The 19689-nt window shown below is 34.7% G+C and overlaps 2 protein-coding genes across 2 annotated transcripts; both read right to left on the bottom strand.

Annotated features, from left to right (window-relative positions):
* Positions 1-1036: 1036 nt before the first annotated feature.
* LOC136274506 (uncharacterized) lies at positions 1037-7739 on the bottom strand. The gene is made up of 9 exons (XM_066081497.1): positions 7625-7739; positions 7447-7518; positions 6207-6293; positions 5764-5850; positions 5529-5663; positions 5329-5381; positions 2257-3001; positions 1314-1945; positions 1037-1093 (listed from the first exon to the last, which is right to left on the bottom strand). The coding sequence occupies exons 1-7, from the start codon at positions 7721-7723 to the stop codon at positions 2986-2988; spliced, it is 549 nt and encodes a 182-aa protein (XP_065937569.1). The 5' UTR covers positions 7724-7739; the 3' UTR covers positions 1037-1093; positions 1314-1945; positions 2257-2985.
* Positions 7740-8945: 1206 nt separating this feature from the next.
* LOC117683096 (cilia- and flagella-associated protein 251-like) lies at positions 8946-13084 on the bottom strand. Its single transcript, XM_066083252.1, has 7 exons — positions 13055-13084; positions 12735-12873; positions 12486-12566; positions 12133-12401; positions 9572-9710; positions 9323-9403; positions 8946-9238 (listed from the first exon to the last, which is right to left on the bottom strand). Exons 1-7 carry the CDS (start codon positions 13082-13084, stop codon positions 8946-8948), a joined length of 1032 nt encoding a protein of 343 aa, XP_065939324.1.
* Between the last annotated feature and the right edge of the window lie 6605 nt (positions 13085-19689).

Here is a 19689-nt window from a genome sequence, read left to right on the forward strand (position 1 = left end):
ACATTTAACACTCATATTTCAGAAAAAGGAATTGCACTAGATAATTGAAATCAATCTTTTAAAACATTCACATATCAAAAAGAAAATAAACCAAATCTATAATAATTTGACTTATCTTCCCTCTAAAGGAGACCTGTCCATTTATCTGTACTAACTTAAAAGCTCCTCAAAATTAATCATAGTGTGATCTCATCAATTGAAAACACTAATTACTTAGGATTACCGGTTGTTTGTGTCATATATGAAATCAAACGGTCAATATCTGGTAATGCATTTATAAGTTTAAAAGTCTTTAAATTAACTCAACTTTCCTTCTAACTTTGAGTTTTACTAAATCAATGAAACCACAATATAATGTAAGTTTTAATTCCAGATATTCTCTGGTTCAAATCATTTTTAAATATAATGCATGAACGCATTTTAAGTTGTCATAAAGAAGATATCATGCATAACAATCAAGTGATATATCTTTCCAAACTTTATTTATGAATTGGTAAAAATGTACAAAACGTATCAACAATTTAAAGGGATGTGGGTGATTTCTTTGATAGCCCGTGTCCTTTTCCAGTCACTATCTTACGCAATAATAATCTGACATTCTGATGTATGAACATCTTGCTGCAGTGGTTTTGCTTCATTTAGTGTAGTCCCCACTCTCACAGATCTCTGTTTGGCGCCCATCAATGTTGATCTTGACAGACCGACCCCCAGTCACCCCCAGTCACTGCAGCAAACAATAAAAAAGAAGTATAAATTGTATAAATGTAACATGTTTCCTGCACTTATATCATTGAAATAGTATCCCATTTTCTATTCATTTGACTATATGTAATTTCAATCTTGCGTAACAGTGAATCAAATTATTTCGATAATGATTATCCCTCAGCATTATGGTATAGAAATGGTATATATTTTCAGCATTTCTTTTATTGAAAATAGTATTAAATTTTATCTTAGTTTTATTTTTACGCATATTTTATATGCTTTACATCTTGAATGTATCAGTGAATGAAGTTATCTTAATAATGATGAATACCTCAGCATCTCTAATTAGTGCTTTAACTCCATCCAGTGGATTCTCCTGCTGTCACTCCTGTTAGATAATCAAGTAAGAGCATTATGAAAAAAACCATCTACTGAAGTATTTAAGAGTATTCACACACAATTGATACTGATAATTATATTTCATCATCAATAATTCCATTTCCTTAGCTTTGTCAACAATTCTATTATAGCGACCCTTATTGTGACAGTGCGTTTTTCTGAATAAGGGAGCTCCCTCCACATTACAACTTGGTGGTAGTTTTATGTACCTTTTGGGATTATTATGGACGTCAAGCACCTTTATTATCTAAGTGGCATTTCATCATGTGAATGTCATTGAGCACAATAAACGGACAAAAATGGTTTGCATCAGCATGCTGTGGTGTGCCTGGAGAAAAAATAAGTTGCAGTATCAATACAATGTACTCAAACATTTTTTAATTCATGTAAGTTGATGAAAACTAATAAACAGACGTCCTATTTCTATCAATAGTCAACACCCTGTTAATGTAATGGTAATCTTTTTCTATTCAGTGTTTGAGCACTGAACCAGCCTGATGTGCTTGCTTTGTCTCCTGCTCCACGTACGGTTAAAGTGCTGCCTAAATTAGAAACTTATAACAATTGTTAGTTAACGATTTACATGTAATTAAGCAATTAATCAACAAGAAACAACTTAAATGGCAAAGCAGTCAAAGGGTCCCTTTTGAATAGCTCTATCAAATGGGATCATCTTGATCTTCATGCAAACATAAAAATAAATAAAATTTGAATTCTTTAAGAAATAGAGTCCATTCTAGCTTACAGCTTGGCAGAGGCCTAAGCATCAAATTCAAGTTGTGGAGCAGGACCTTTTCTGGGATGATCTCAGAAACTAGTTCCAGGCGTTGATTGGTGCTGGCTGAAAGGTTGAACATTTTTTTTGATTGAGGTATTTATAATATACATATCAGCAGTGCCAGGCTTATAATATAGAGAGACAAAACTTGTTGAAATACATTAATGATTATACAGTATTATCAAATTTTCATAATGTTTTAAAGTAACATGGATGCAAAGTCAAGGGGAATATTAAATATTTACTACAACTTCATTCTTCATTAAATAATGCGCATCTATTTTTTTTTTAACATATCTGTTAAAATGCATGCCTTTGACAGATGATCAGTCTTGAAAAAGAAATTCAATGCTACAGTTGGATATAATTCTTACCATAAAGACATCAGGTCTCCTGTCGATCGTTTTGTAAAAACCAGTTCTCATCTCTCATCACAAAGTGGTTTTGAAAACATATACATGTATCATAACCTTTATGTGTTGGGGTTCTCATGATTAAAGGTTAATTAAGCCATTATTCAACATTCGATCTCCCTTGTAACCACATGGAAGGACATCACATACGAAGAGTATAACAAAATTCTGTTCTTGAAGGTTGAGATGGTTTGGAGGCTTTACTGGTGAAGACATCGGTGGTTTAATAGAGGCGATACGGAAGACATTGATTTTTATCCTTAAAAGTTTTATCAACAGTTGAATTTTCAATTATAATTTATCAGGCGCATGTGTAGCATTGCAATAAATAGTGTTTCAATAAACACTGTTTCATTTGTGGTCAACATTTTTTTATACGGAGTCCAGCCGGAAATTTGTTGATTCAAATAATTTCAATATGCAAACGTTCACTGATTCAGTGTTGGTTTCAGTTGCTGCTTCAAAATTAATGTTGATCTTCATTCCATCTCAATCGCAAGCTTTTACTTGGAGCTGAATTCACCATGGCAGTTTGATGTACAGCTTTGTTCTCAACAAATTTCCCCGGTATGATAAAATAAATCACTATTGAATTAATCGATTTTTCATCAACATAAAAATGCAGCAAAAAAATTATTGTTTCCCGTAATATTATATATCACACATGCACCGTTGATTTTATGATTGTTTTTAATCCTCCCGACATCTGAAATAAAAAATGAAATAAAAAAGCATGTGAACAATTGTTATTCAAATAATCTAACGCATAGCATTTTTACCATAGAAGGCCTATCTCATTTATTTTAGCCAAAAAAACTTTAAACGCAAGCATAAAAAAGCATAAACATGTACCTGTTTTGACGTTCTCTTGACAACTAAATTAAAAAGTTATTATGAGCTAAAATATTTAACTTATCAAAACGATGATATTTGTTTGGAGTCAAAAATGTACCTAATAAGCTTATGAAGCCTTAAACATAAAAAATTAAGAAACTAGACATGAATTAAATCTATCAATTCTGATCGAATGGACAAGGTTCACAGGAGAACCAACGCAATTAATTCCATTGCAGGAATCCACTTTGGAAAAAGAAAACTGGGCCAGGAACCAGTCCAACTAACAGAGGCCATTGCTGAACAAGGACAATTAAATCCTAAGGTGGCTCGATCTAAACCTTTTTGTGCTGGCCCAGTCCATTAGGAGTTCCTACAACTCCTGCACATTACCAGGGTAAGCACAAAAAGCTCAAAGAGATGTATCGAAAGAGATACAGGCTGAGCACAATAAGATAAACCCTGTGTGTTCCAAGATAACCACAGGGATATGTACCACATTTGCTTTAGGATGAGCACTAGACAAGCACAGGAATCTGTACCATATGTGCTCCAAGGTGAGCACATGGATATGTATCCTATGTGTCGCAGGATGAAGAGCACAAATAAACAATCTCTATGTTCTTTACGATGAGCACAATGAAATGTAACTTGTTTGCTCAGGATGGTCACAAGAAGATGTATTCTATGTGCTACAGGATGCCTGCTCTAGTATAGAAGTCAAGTACTCGCAAGGAGTAGAATTGGTCTGTCCCTGTCCATTGGTGACTTAGTGAACTTTAGTAAAATTCTTTCTAGCTAAAATACTGCCAAGTCAGACCCTGTACACCTGTTGAAGGTTGCTCCTGTTACATGCTATTAAGTTTATCACAAATTGGTGGTAGCTAAAGGTTACTACAGCTGAAGCTGTTCATGCCTTGTTGGCCAGGAAGGGGTTAACAGGGGCATAGTTCCACCTGTATTGTTTTTCCCCATCCCTCCCAAAGTAAAAGAGCAGCTGGGACAAAAAATCTAACATGTATTCATCGTCTGAAACCCATGGTTTGTTTATACGCGACGTTCCTCTCTGAGTTACTCATGGGTCACTTTAAACTTCGACGCTCGTTTTAATGACCAAATATTTATAAATATCACCCAATCAAATTAGTCGTAATAGTGATAGAACTCTTCTGTTTTAAAAGGTTGCAAAACAAATCGTTCTGCGATCGCCAATTGAATACTGTAATGAACGAGCGTTTAAAGCGACTTGTTGATTGGACCAATTTATTCAGGGTGCAATATGACCAACCAATCAACTTGCGTGCTTCTATACCAGCATCGAAGTTTAAAGGGATCCACGGATGATGAAGAGAGGAACGACGCATAATCAACCGTGGATTTCCGACGTTGATATGTATTGACCATTCAGGTACGGTAGTGTCATTGGCTTGTGTGGTAGGTGCTATTCTACAATTCTACTGGTACATATCTTGATGGTGTGTACTTATAATAGAAAAGCAATAACTGCTACAACCTATGGGGAAAAAAAGACTAAAGCCTTGGTTTGCCAACCAGTTGTTAGAAGAATGTACTGTGGTTTCATCAATATTCGTTGAATACCAATGTTTGTCGATTTCATTTTTTAAGTTGATCGACGGAATCAAATGCAATATTTATTAACATTTTGTATCGATAGGATCATTGGCCACGATTTTTTTCTCAGAGACTCAGACGAGCTGGCTATATGAATGAAAAACAAAATAGTGCCGTAATTAGGCAGCTCTTCTTGTATGCCCCCCCCCCTCCCATGGAGTTAACGGTGCTACGGATTGATCATGTCTCGCCAGGGGGTAATATGTAGAAGTCGATGTTCTTTGCGAGCACGATTATAAAATTCAACCTTAGCCTTTACACATACAAAGTCGATAGGCATTGCAGGCCATGCAGGCATTGTGTTGCCTGGATATGAGTTTGCATGGACTTAAGGAGTTACAATCTAATAAATATGACCTTACCCTGCCATGAGCATTGGGGGGGGGGGGGGGTGATTGATAAGGATTGAGGTATCTCCCTTTAGCAATCCAAACAAATCCCTTTTTTGGGGGGAGGGGGGGGGGGGGGTTGTTATAGATTAAAGTTTCAATGGTGATGGTGATAAAGAATCGAACTTATCAGAGCTCATGATTGTACTTTGATTTTTGCTCAGAAACATTTTCTTACCCTGATGTGCAGCAGAAAAGACGTTTAAAAAAGCGCCTGATTCTCTTCATCCTCTGAAAAAAAATGTTCAATCCAAATTACAAAAACCATTCTCCCAAACTGTGCGCTGTGTATTATTAGAATCATAATACTAAATTTATGTTAAACTATTATAGTAATTTGAATAATAGAATTGAATATATAGCGAAGTAATAATGTACCCCAACACGTTTTGGCTTAGTCTCTACTAAGTTAGCAGTGAACGAGATATCCTCCAAGTCTTTGCCATCTGGTTTGATTTGTCCATTTTCACTCCTTTCCTCTTGCCAAGTTGCCTCTTTATCATCCTCTACCTCCTGAAAAAGAAGAAATGCAACTAGTAATATACCCCGCATCTGATTTTTTAAAATCAATATAAAGATGGCTGTTGCATACATACAAAGTAAAATTAAATACCTCTATAAAATATGGATCTGGAGGCGACGTGCAGAGGCAACAGCAGCACAGGTCCATTCCCAACACCTTGCATATGGTCCAGCAACCCTAAGTACAAAACACAACAATGGGGCACCATACATACACATATTTAACAGCTGGAGTCAGGTTTTCCTGACTACTTCTTTAATTTTATCTATAAATATGAGAGGTTTTTTTCTTTGTGAAAAAGGGACATAATTATACATGTATCACTTTGCATCAGTGGATTAGCTGGTTGGTCACGTGCTACGAAAACCAAGTCTAATCCAATTAATATCTTGGGAACTTTGGTTGGATGGACATAACTCTATTGGTATATATTGATTTATCATATCAATACATTTCACCTGTCCGCTAAGTACCTCATAAAACATAAAGTAATTTTTAAAGTAATTCTTCATTACTTTAAATTTTTTACACACCGGTTCTTCTTGTGGTGGTTGGTCCGAGTAGGTTCTGTGAACCCCGTACCGGATATCATCCGTATCTAGTTGCCACTCTCTGGTTTCCTGTTAAAAGAATTTTTGGTGAAAGCGATTTGTTAATTTTTTTCCCAGAAATTTACCATCCTTTATTTCATTCAGCCAATATTTCATTTGTTTATTGATTACCATTGTGGTTTTATTAGCATTTGTGCATGGGTATCAGTGGATTAAGATGTTAAAAAGTTGACGCAATAATTTCAGAAATACGTAAGTCAAGAATTCATGGATTATAGGATACACAAGTTTAGCTGCAGAACTGTAGCTCTCCGGGAAAAAAAATTGGCAGACCGGAGAGCTACAAGGCCACCCATTGAAAAAATTGTATATTTATTGCGCAGAAAAACGTGCACTAGTTTTCGACTGATTTACCTTATTTATACGCAAATTCTGTGAAAACAATTAGTACTATTAAATTCTTCATGCAATTTACTACTGATATTGCCTCTTTATTTGCCTCAGACTTTCATTGAAACACGCTACCGACCTCGGAAAATCAAGTATGTTGAATTTACATCGAGGTCGAGAGTCGCCATTTTTACATGTAAACAAAGTGCACCACATGAATTTACGGGACTGGTGATGGTGTTTAAAAGACTATCCGAGGCAAGTGAACAAACGATATCAGTAGTAAATTGCATGAAGAATTTAATGGTATTAATTGTTTTCACAGAATTTGCGTATAAATAAGGTAAATCAGTCGAAAACTAGTGCACGTTTTTCTACGCAATAAATATACAATTTTTTCAGTGGGTGGCCCTGTAGCTCTCCGGTCTGTCAATATTTTTTTCCCGGAGAGCTACAGTTCTGCAGCTAACACAAGTTAAATGTTGAGAGTTACCTAAAGATAACGTTGCTTTTTTGGAGTATTAAGAGAGTTCGCTAGTTGTGGCCATTCATATACAGTATTGATCTTTTAAGAAGATCTACACTACGACCAACTGCGTTGGACGTAGTGTATATTAAAAATATTGAAAATGTCCAAATTCAAAAGGTAAAATAATAGATTTTTTCTTCACCAAATATAAGTTTGCCTAAACAAACCACAGCTTGGAATTAGAGGTAAATCTGATGGGTAATCTGTTGACCATCCAGCCACCTTAAACTCCGCGGTAATCCAATTTATACAAAAAATGTTAAAACAGACAATATTTTTAATAAAAACCGAAAGTCAACATACTGCTATCTGGCCCACGGTCTGCTGGTGTCGGAAATGTGACCTGTGCTGGTCGCCTCGTTTTGATGTGAATTTCTGTAACAAAAAAAACACCAGTAAACTGAATTATGAAAAGAATTTAGTTGATTTAAATATTTTGTTACGGCAGTTAAAATAAATGAATGTTGTTATCAATACTTACAATGTCTTCTTGAAGGCCGCCCTCTACATTTTCCAGGAGCTCTTTCCCGGGGGAGGCGGTTTTTGGCTCTTCTTTTTTATTTTTAGACTCGACCTCCATGCAGGATTTTGGGGGGGACATCATCTCGCTCTTTTTTTTTGAGTCCTTTTCATAGTTTGACAAGTGTATACATGTGTTTTAAGGAGAGTTGAATTAAGCAAAAAAACCATTTTAAGATTTTCACTAAACCGTATAAAAATATGTGTAGTATCGGTGCAATGTCATATTTTGGTACATGTATATATGTATACATATATATATATATTTATATATATATATATATATATATATATATATATATATATATATATATATATATATATATATATATATATATAGTGAGGCGGGGGCGGGGGGGGGGAGGGGGGCATGCCCCACTTTTGTGAACTAATATGAAGTTGCCCCCACCCCTTCCCACTTTTTGGTGAGCGTGTAAAAATTTGAAGTGAAAGAAAAATATTGACAGTAAAACTGGAAAATGAAGTTATATATACAGGTACAACTACGCTCTGCGCAACCCGTACAGACCGTCATTCGCTGAAGGTTTCGACGAATCGATAAACCTGTCAATTTCTATACAGAGCAATATACTACAATCAATTTCCGTAAGAAATAGAGGTGTGTGTATGGGTATTTTCTTTTTTGCGTACCATGAGTGTTTATTTTACAATCTTCCAGTAGAGGGAATCTTACTTAGTGGTTGTTATTATATTTTATACATGTACATGTATGCAAATGTTTATTATTCTACACAGAGCAATGAACTGCAATCTCCATAAGAAATAGGGGGAATCATACTAAATGGCTAATGTTTATACAACTCTTTCCATCTTGTGTATATGGGTTATTCGCGTACCATGTGTGTTTATTTTACAATCTTCCTGTTGCCCTTCCAAGGCCCTTAATTTGTTATGAAATAAAATTGATTTGAATATTTTGCCTCCTCCCCCTTCAAAAAAAAAAATTAACTAAAATCACGTGTAGTTCATTACAATGTATTTCGCAGTCATAATATTTTGAAGTCCGGACTCAATATTTTACAGGGATTCAAGTTTTGCAGCCGGGTTCAAAATTTTGCATACTATTTTGAACCAGAATTCAATATTTTGCGGTATCAAAATATCATATGACAATGGTATACATGTGTGGTTTGTTGGATATCATGAATTAGTTAAAAGCAAATAAAATATAAGATGTTTACTAGTTTAGACTCACAATAAAAATTTTTGCTAAATAGTTTAGCACTAAGAAGTAACTACATTTTATGACTATACTTTTTTCATCATAATGACTGTTCGATTCTTACCTTCTCTCTGACATTAAGGGTTACGCTCTTCTTTCTTGCGACCACACCAATATTTTCAGGTCGTACTTCGAGCATAGCGCTTTGTTCATTCTTCTTTTCGGTCTGTAATTTTACCACCAGAATACTCTTTCCGGGCATTTCCTTTGGTTGTGTCCCGTCCTCACCCCCCTTTTCATCACCGGTTCCACATCCTCTATTGCTTGTTTCACCAAGCTCATAACTTGCTGTGGAGCCAGCACTTTCCTCCCAAGTGATTTCATTGTCTTTTGCTAAAAATACATTATAGTTAATAAGTTTTTATTAAAATTATTTTATGCAAATTGAAGACCAAACTTTTTTTAATGAAAGCCTACGTGTTTTGCTCTCATCACCGCTTAGAGTTTCTTCACATGTGACGTAACTCTCATCTCCTGATGAGACTTCATGATCATCTCCTATGGCATATTAATATGAAATATATAGGATCAAAAGAACCACTATACATGTACTTAAATTTTGAATTATTTGGTTTATGAAGACATGACCCGTAAAGTTTGAAATGGGGAAAATGTTTGTCCTTTTGCTCTTTATTGCTTCAATTAGGATGCCATCTGCCCTCTTACCTTCCTCAATCACTGCCACCTTGCAATGATCTTCAATTTCCTCATCGCCTCTGACTCCGTTGTCTTCCCTCTTGTTTTCCTCCTTACTCGCTGCTTCTCCGTTGCCGGGTTCTCTGCTTTTGTTATTGACTTTTTCATCCTAACAATTGCAAATTAAGTTCACATAAGCACACAACTGTTCTTCTTATAATGGTAGATAATGTAACAATTCCAAATGATTTATGTCAAGACTGATGGTGTGAGCTAATGGGTTTGTGCCACATTGTTTGTGCCATAAATTATAGCAATGTTAATGAGGCTGTATGGTCAGCAAAACTAACCATTAGATCTACTTTAAATTTTATAGACATGATTTTTTAAGCTATAAACCATTATTTAATAAGGAAAAAGTCACATATCTTCTCTTTTAAATTTGGTTTGTTTGTTTGTTTTTGAGGTTTTTTGGTTTTTTTGGGTTTTTTTCCTCTTCTTCTTAAGGAGACCAATATAGTCTTAAAATAGCGAGAACCATCGAGACCCCTTGATGTAATATTATCCACCTATATATATTTCCTTTACTTATTCTGTGATGGCATATTCCACAAATAAATTTAAACTTTGCCTGTAATGATATTGTTTCTCTAAAAGAATTTCACAAAATATATCCTTGTTTTCCATATATATATATTTTTAAATGTAATTTGAGCAATACCACCCCCCCCCCACACCTTTAAACCACGGTTTTTGATTTGAAACAGCTTATGCATATTAGGCTCTGCACGGGCTTGCTTTAACAGTTTTCACAAATTGTATCACAAATGTATTCTCAGACAAAAATTCCCGTTGAATTACAAGGTAACCCCCACCCCTCCGCACCCATTCTCCACACAACTAACGAAATTGGAATTAAGACTTTACTCGCCAAGACATGTCATTAACTAGAAAATGACACCCCAATATATAAGATTAAAACAGATCATAAGAAAAACGTTCTTACCATTTCCGAATATCTGTAGTTGCTCTATAAACAAAGCTATTATGAAGTCACACAATTAATTGCGTCACACAACGAATTACGTCATTGTGACTTAAAAAATTTTTTAAAATTGAATATAAATATTTGGCCTTTTTTGGTATGCTTTTAAAAATTTTAAACTACAATGTCATTTTGTATAATTACTCGCTACATTAAATACATCCAATAGCCCAGAGTTCAGACAATGAACAGTCAATAGTTTGTGATTCTAATTTTGACGTCCCACCCTATTTATGACATTAAAGCAATTAAGGCGGTTTTTGGCTCTTCTTTTTTATTTTTAGACTCGACCTCCATGCAGGATTTTGGGGGGGACATCATCTCGCTCTTTTTTTTTGAGTCCTTTTCATAGTTTGACAAGTGTATACATGTGTTTTAAGGAGAGTTGAATTAAGCAAAAAAACCATTTTAAGATTTTCACTAAACCGTATAAAAATATGTGTAGTATCGGTGCAATGTCATATTTTGGTACATGTATATATGTATACATATATATATATATTTATATATATATATATATATATATATATATATATATATATATATATATATATATATATATATATATATATATATAGTGAGGCGGGGGCGGGGGGGGGGGAGGGGGGCATGCCCCACTTTTGTGAACTAATATGAAGTTGCCCCCACCCCTTCCCACTTTTTGGTGAGCGTGTAAAAATTTGAAGTGAAAGAAAAATATTGACAGTAAAACTGGAAAATGAAGTTATATATACAGGTACAACTACGCTCTGCGCAACCCGTACAGACCGTCATTCGCTGAAGGTTTCGACGAATCGATAAACCTGTCAATTTCTATACAGAGCAATATACTACAATCAATTTCCGTAAGAAATAGAGGTGTGTGTATGGGTATTTTCTTTTTTGCGTACCATGAGTGTTTATTTTACAATCTTCCAGTAGAGGGAATCTTACTTAGTGGTTGTTATTATATTTTATACATGTACATGTATGCAAATGTTTATTATTCTACACAGAGCAATGAACTGCAATCTCCATAAGAAATAGGGGGAATCATACTAAATGGCTAATGTTTATACAACTCTTTCCATCTTGTGTATATGGGTTATTCGCGTACCATGTGTGTTTATTTTACAATCTTCCTGTTGCCCTTCCAAGGCCCTTAATTTGTTATGAAATAAAATTGATTTGAATATTTTGCCTCCTCCCCCTTCAAAAAAAAAAATTAACTAAAATCACGTGTAGTTCATTACAATGTATTTCGCAGTCATAATATTTTGAAGTCCGGACTCAATATTTTACAGGGATTCAAGTTTTGCAGCCGGGTTCAAAATTTTGCATACTATTTTGAACCAGAATTCAATATTTTGCGGTATCAAAATATCATATGACAATGGTATACATGTGTGGTTTGTTGGATATCATGAATTAGTTAAAAGCAAATAAAATATAAGATGTTTACTAGTTTAGACTCACAATAAAAATTTTTGCTAAATAGTTTAGCACTAAGAAGTAACTACATTTTATGACTATACTTTTTTCATCATAATGACTGTTCGATTCTTACCTTCTCTCTGACATTAAGGGTTACGCTCTTCTTTCTTGCGACCACACCAATATTTTCAGGTCGTACTTCGAGCATAGCGCTTTGTTCATTCTTCTTTTCGGTCTGTAATTTTACCACCAGAATACTCTTTCCGGGCATTTCCTTTGGTTGTGTCCCGTCCTCACCCCCCTTTTCATCACCGGTTCCACATCCTCTATTGCTTGTTTCACCAAGCTCATAACTTGCTGTGGAGCCAGCACTTTCCTCCCAAGTGATTTCATTGTCTTTTGCTAAAAATACATTATAGTTAATAAGTTTTTATTAAAATTATTTTATGCAAATTGAAGACCAAACTTTTTTTAATGAAAGCCTACGTGTTTTGCTCTCATCACCGCTTAGAGTTTCTTCACATGTGACGTAACTCTCATCTCCTGATGAGACTTCATGATCATCTCCTATGGCATATTAATATGAAATATATAGGATCAAAAGAACCACTATACATGTACTTAAATTTTGAATTATTTGGTTTATGAAGACATGACCCGTAAAGTTTGAAATGGGGAAAATGTTTGTCCTTTTGCTCTTTATTGCTTCAATTAGGATGCCATCTGCCCTCTTACCTTCCTCAATCACTGCCACCTTGCAATGATCTTCAATTTCCTCATCGCCTCTGACTCCGTTGTCTTCCCTCTTGTTTTCCTCCTTACTCGCTGCTTCTCCGTTGCCGGGTTCTCTGCTTTTGTTATTGACTTTTTCATCCTAACAATTGCAAATTAAGTTCACATAAGCACACAACTGTTCTTCTTATAATGGTAGATAATGTAACAATTCCAAATGATTTATGTCAAGACTGATGGTGTGAGCTAATGGGTTTGTGCCACATTGTTTGTGCCATAAATTATAGCAATGTTAATGAGGCTGTATGGTCAGCAAAACTAACCATTAGATCTACTTTAAATTTTATAGACATGATTTTTTAAGCTATAAACCATTATTTAATAAGGAAAAAGTCACATATCTTCTCTTTTAAATTTGGTTTGTTTGTTTGTTTTTGAGGTTTTTTGGTTTTTTTGGGTTTTTTTCCTCTTCTTCTTAAGGAGACCAATATAGTCTTAAAATAGCGAGAACCATCGAGACCCCTTGATGTAATATTATCCACCTATATATATTTCCTTTACTTATTCTGTGATGGCATATTCCACAAATAAATTTAAACTTTGCCTGTAATGATATTGTTTCTCTAAAAGAATTTCACAAAATATATCCTTGTTTTCCATATATATATATTTTTAAATGTAATTTGAGCAATACCACCCCCCCCCCCCCACACCTTTAAACCACGGTTTTTGATTTGAAACAGCTTATGCATATTAGGCTCTGCACGGGCTTGCTTTAACAGTTTTCACAAATTGTATCACAAATGTATTCTCAGACAAAAATTCCCGTTGAATTACAAGGTAACCCCCACCCCTCCGCACCCATTCTCCACACAACTAACGAAATTGGAATTAAGACTTTACTCGCCAAGACATGTCATTAACTAGAAAATGACACCCCAATATATAAGATTAAAACAGATCATAAGAAAAACGTTCTTACCATTTCCGAATATCTGTAGTTGCTCTATAAACAAAGCTATTATGAAGTCACACAATTAATTGCGTCACACAACGAATTACGTCATTGTGACTTAAAAAATTTTTTAAAATTGAATATAAATATTTGGCCTTTTTTGGTATGCTTTTAAAAATTTTAAACTACAATGTCATTTTGTATAATTACTCGCTACATTAAATACATCCAATAGCCCAGAGTTCAGACAATGAACAGTCAATAGTTTGTGATTCTAATTTTGACGTCCCACCCTATTTATGACATTAAAGCAATTTTATCTCTATTGCCATTGTATAGCGCTATCCACTCGCCCACAACGCACCTTCGATGTATATAAAAAAAAAAAAACCAAGAGGCCCATAGGCCACATCGCTCACCTGAGGAACAATATATGATAAAATCAGCTTAATGGAGTCATAATACAAATAATCTGGACAATGTATAATAATACATGTAGATCCTGTATAAATAAAATCCATTTTCCCCCCCTGGATATTCTTATGTTTATAATCATTAGTCCCTTTTCTAACAGGATGATTTTATAGTCATATCACATGTTGAGTATTGCAGTTCTCAAAAAGACCCTTAACAATTGTTTATATATGGGATATAAAGCTACATCAAACTCTGAACCTTCTTGTGAGGCCAAAGAATTGTCCTGGAGACAAAGTCTTAACAATTATAAAGAATTATCTGGCTGATAAGTTTCTGAGAAGAAGATTTTTTACGATTAACTCTACATATTCCTATGTAAAACTTTAACCCCCCCCCCAAGTGGCCCCACCCTACCCCCAGGTGTCATGATTTTCACAACTTGGAATCTACACTACCCGAGGATGCTTCCACACAAGTTTCAGCTTTCCTGGCTGATTAGTTTCTGAGAAGAAGATTTTTAAAGATTTCCTTTATATATTCCTATGTAAAACTTTGAGACCCCATTGTGGTCCCAAACTACCCTCGGGGTCATGATTTTCACAACTTAGAATCTACACTACCTGAGGATGCTTCCACACAATTTTAAGCTTTCCTGGCTGATTAGTTTCTGAGAAGAAGATTTTTAAAGATTTACTCTATATATTCCTATGTAAAACTTCGACCCCCCATTGTGGCCCCACCCTACCACCGGGGGGCATGATTTTCACAACTTGGAAATCTACACTACCTGAGGATGCTTCCACACAAGTTTCAGCTTTCCTGGCTGATTAGTTTTTGAGAAGAAGATTTTTAATATATTGTTTAATTTTAAAATTCTAAAACGTTATTATAATCTTTTATCCATAATTTCAGTATCGACAGGTGTGATATACAACTTTAGAACAATTTAAACGAGAGCTTCGACTTTCGGTAGGACGTAACCATTTTTTCTTGCATTAAATCGTGTAAAAAATGACAATGGTTTCATTAAGGAATAAGGAATCATTCTCTTAGTATAATGAGGTGATAATTCCGGGCGTGATCAAATCAAAAAAAGCCCAAAGTCTTTCGTAATAAATTACTTTTCCTAATTATTTTTTGTAATTATTAACAATATATTAATATCAATTTTTATATATTACGCGTTCTAAATAAAACAGAAAATATTTTACCTCGAAATAAAGCACAGATTTAAGCAAATTAAGATATGTTAAGCTTTATTCACTGCATCACACACGTTACAAGAAATCAAGGAACTCTCAGAGTGGAAATTTACCCCCCAAAAACTAACAAAGCATCTCAATGTATATGAATTTCAAATTGGAACAGGGTGCACGTGTTAAGAAAATATACAAGTAAAACTTGCAATACGTATATATATATTTACATCTACCAAGTATAATTTCCTCTGTTTCTTACGGAAAGTTATTATAGTTAATTCTTAACTCTATAGATGGAGCCATACTGAAATCTACACGCCCCATTTATCGATTGGTCGAAATCTACAGCGGCTGAAAGTGACAGGACTGAAATTGACACGCCCTGTTTATCGATTGGTCTGAACCTATAGCGACCTTAGTAAAACCCCGGACTGCACGAAATAATCATGATGATGCCGGACTCAAATTCTCACAGGAGAATATTTGGCTGTTTCTTTTAGCTAACTTACATTGTACTTATGTACATTAACAGTAATTTAGTGAATTTTACCAACTTTTCATAATGAGTTTATTAATTAGTTAAAGATAGATGTTAATATAAACAATAAAATGCTAACGCGGGTTATGTATTTTTCCTGCAATGTCGCTACCTTCATATCCCGAATGAATCACCAAAGAAAGCATTTTATTGTTTAAATAGTACATACTTATAAGACTGTGTTGCAATAATTATTCGTAGGGGTAAATTTACTCCGACACAAGACGGCACCTTTACAAAGTCGAAACCTTATAAACTATACAGATCATGATTGTTTTGCAGTTCTGTGGGGGTAAATTTATCCCAACACTAGAAAACATCTTTACAATCTCGACTCAAAGTCTTAAATCTAAACAGAAAATGACTGTGTTGCAATTTTGTGTGTGTGTTTGTGTGTGTGTGTGGGGGGGGGGGGGGGGTAAAGGACTTTCCCCAACACAAGACCACACCTTTACAACAGTTCTTGGGGGGGGGAGGTAAATTTACCCCAAACACTAGATAACATCATTATATTCAGCGCTGTTACCTACATTTGCCATCAAACAATTTTATAAAAAATGTTGAAAAACACCTTAATACTATCAGTTAATTGTTGTTGGTTTTTTTTTTCATATGAACAGGATATTTTTCTCTTTATTAAAAAATCATTTTGACATTAATGACAATGTAAACCGTCTTTTATTTCACTGGTTGTTAATGAGTAGTGCTTTATGTAAACCGAGTCTAATTTAACAATATGCTTCGAAAACAAGGAAAAGTATAAAATACTTACCATTGTGTGCAGTGTTTATAAATTGGCTGATTATGACGCCACCATGGATGCGTCATAGAGGCTTACATTCGGAACACTCTTACCCTACACTGGAACCACTTCAGTCTACGCTTGAATAAAAGGGGTTCTGAATAGATGTAGAACAATGACGCGGGAGATAACTCTTTTTTCCCGTTTTTTGGCAAAGATCTGAGAACAAACGCTTTTTTTAAAATTTAAAATAAATGTAAATATCGTCGGGACTGGGGCGCAGGGTGGGCGAGGGTGTGCTTTCTCTTCTTTTTTTTTTTGCAAAGTTAGACATAACCGTAATCATACCCCCTTTTCTGCTTGTTAAAATTTCTGATGTCTACCCCCCGACACATGCATTTTGCATTTTGCACTCGACGCCACTAAATATTATTTGCTGGTTATACGAGATTTATATCATAAGAATAAAAGATGATACTTTTCAAAATATAAACAATTTATAATTTTAATGTGTAGTTGAAGAGTTTTCATTAATTAAACGTTTATCGTATATGATCATGTAAAGCACAGTCTATTAATCCTATTCGTTGATTTCAAGTAGTTGTGGTTTTTAGCACGATTAGACATGCTAAGCTGCATCACCCAAAGCTCTAGAATGCATGAAAAACTGAACTTTATTAATTTGAAAACGATTGACTATTACTATTGTAAGCTCTACTGGCACGCCAGTACAACTTACATACATACTATAGTGAATATCCCCCGTTTACATGGATGTAAGCTTGATGGTGTCGTTGATGTGGGAGGAAGCCGCGTACCCGAATTTTGTCTGACAGTCTTGATGCTAAACTCAAAGGGCAGTTCTAAACATTTACCATCGGAGTTGGGGGGGGGGGGTGGTTTCCAAATTTTCTCGCATGCAGCATACATTTTCTTATATTTATATTATTTTAAGTAAAATTGACCCCCCCCCCTCTCATACACACACAGCACAATTTTTAACGTAATTTAATGTAAGATCAAATTTTTGAAGGAGTTGCCCTTTCTTTTTTCTATTAGCCAAAAACTTACTAAAAATTAAATAAATATAGAAATTTAGGTACTACGTCACCCCCCCCCCCCCTCTACACACACACACACACACACAAACACACACACACACACACACACACGCTTTATACCTACACACACACCTACAATTTTTAAAAGGAAAATCCTCATTATTATTTTATATAGTTCTTGAAAACTCAATTCAGTTATCAACGTGTCTATAAAAAGTAGTTTGTTCTACAGTAGCCTACTGGTTGTGCACGTTTGCTCAATATTTTAATTGCCATTGAAGAGATGTTATATAAGGGGATGGATTTTACTATTTCAACATTTTGCCATGAATCTTGATCATTGATCAGTGTCACTGTTTGTCATTGTTTACAACTTTACTCTGTGTTGGTGACATGTTTTTTTTTTTAATCTCTATTTTTATCATGTCATATGCTTCTCTCTTATTTAATGAACTAGCCTATAAGTCGGCAATATTTCCTGAAAACTCTTTATATTATGGATAAAAGAACCTATTGTTATTCAGCATGAAAATGTACTTACAGTAATTTCAGTAATGATATATGTAAATCCTCACAATAAATATCATGGCTTCTACACTTTAGTGCACGATATGTAGGCTGCCGTTGTGTGACGTCATCAAGTAGTTCACTTGGCGCGATAATTTGAATTTGCATTTAGTAATAGCAAGTATATAAAGTAGTAACTAATAGTATTAATAATTTGATCTCTTATACATTGCCTGTAGATGTTTTAATTAATTCTGCCCCATGCAAAATATAAGCAATACAGTCAGTGTTGCATAACTTTGTGTAGTTCCACCTAACTGATTTATTCATAATAACTTATTCCTGTCAGGCATTGTCAGAAAAATACAGCATATCGATTTGGTATTTTATGAGTTTCACAAACGAAGATCATGATTTTTATAAAGAGTTTAAGTTATCACAGAAATTGTTATAGATGGTTTAGAATTCTCTGACTTTAAAATTTTAATGAAACAATGATCATGATTTATTTTTAATGTCTAAAATGTTTTGTGACTTTGTGAGAGAAGTCTAAAATTAAATTTAGACGTGTTTGTATTTAGATATCGTCTACATGTAATTTGCTTAAATTGTTGACGTCATTAGTGTTTAAGAGAGGATAGATTTCTCTCAAAGTCGTGTCTATCAATATCTTTTGAAAAACTGGAATATAAAACTGAACTTTATTTATTTTAAAACGATTGATAAACAAGTTCTACAACTTATATTAATTTATTATTATTTCTCGTTGTCACGAATATTAGCGCGAGGGCGTCATTGATTTAAGAGGAAAATGGAGTGCCTGGAGAAAACCACCTGTCCAAGCGGGCGACCACCATACTCTGTCACACACAACTACTGTCGATCACGGGGATCGAACTCGAGTCGCAGCGGTGACAAGCGAGTACATTGTCCACTGCGCTGCCTGGACACCCTTTTGTAAATCTAACTGAATTCTCAGCAACCCAATGTTTTGTTGTTTTTTTTTGTTCATGATAGACTCTCTCTCTCTCTCTCTCTCTCTCTCTCTCTCTCTCTCTCTCTCTCTCTCTCTCTCTCTCTCTCTCTCTCTCATAACGATACTAAATTAATCAAGAAACCCCTTTCATTAGATAGAAAACTGGTGGTGGTGTACGGTCAGACGAGTTAGTTCGCAATTTATAGAGGTTTTCTTAATTGTCTTGAACAGGTGTGAACCACCCCCACCCCCAGGGCATGCCGTCTTCTACCCTAGGTTTGCTAATCACTATACGCAAAAAATAATTGCGACTTAAATTCAAAATACCAAAAAAAAATTAAATATATACTTAGACCGTGTATTATATCACTTGCACAGTAAACGTTGCCCATGAAGAAGTAGATTAAAAACTTACAATACTTATACAAAATATAAGTATAATCAATGTAATACATGAAAATGTGTACTTTCTGTTTTCTATAATACGATTGCAAACTGACTGAAAGTTTGTTAAAACTACACGTAGATCGTACGAACATAGATCGGCAAAAGCATTTCAATAA

Source organism: Magallana gigas, chromosome 4 (genome assembly GCF_963853765.1).
Source record: "Magallana gigas chromosome 4, xbMagGiga1.1, whole genome shotgun sequence".
Lineage (NCBI taxonomy): Eukaryota > Metazoa > Mollusca > Bivalvia > Ostreida > Ostreidae > Magallana > Magallana gigas.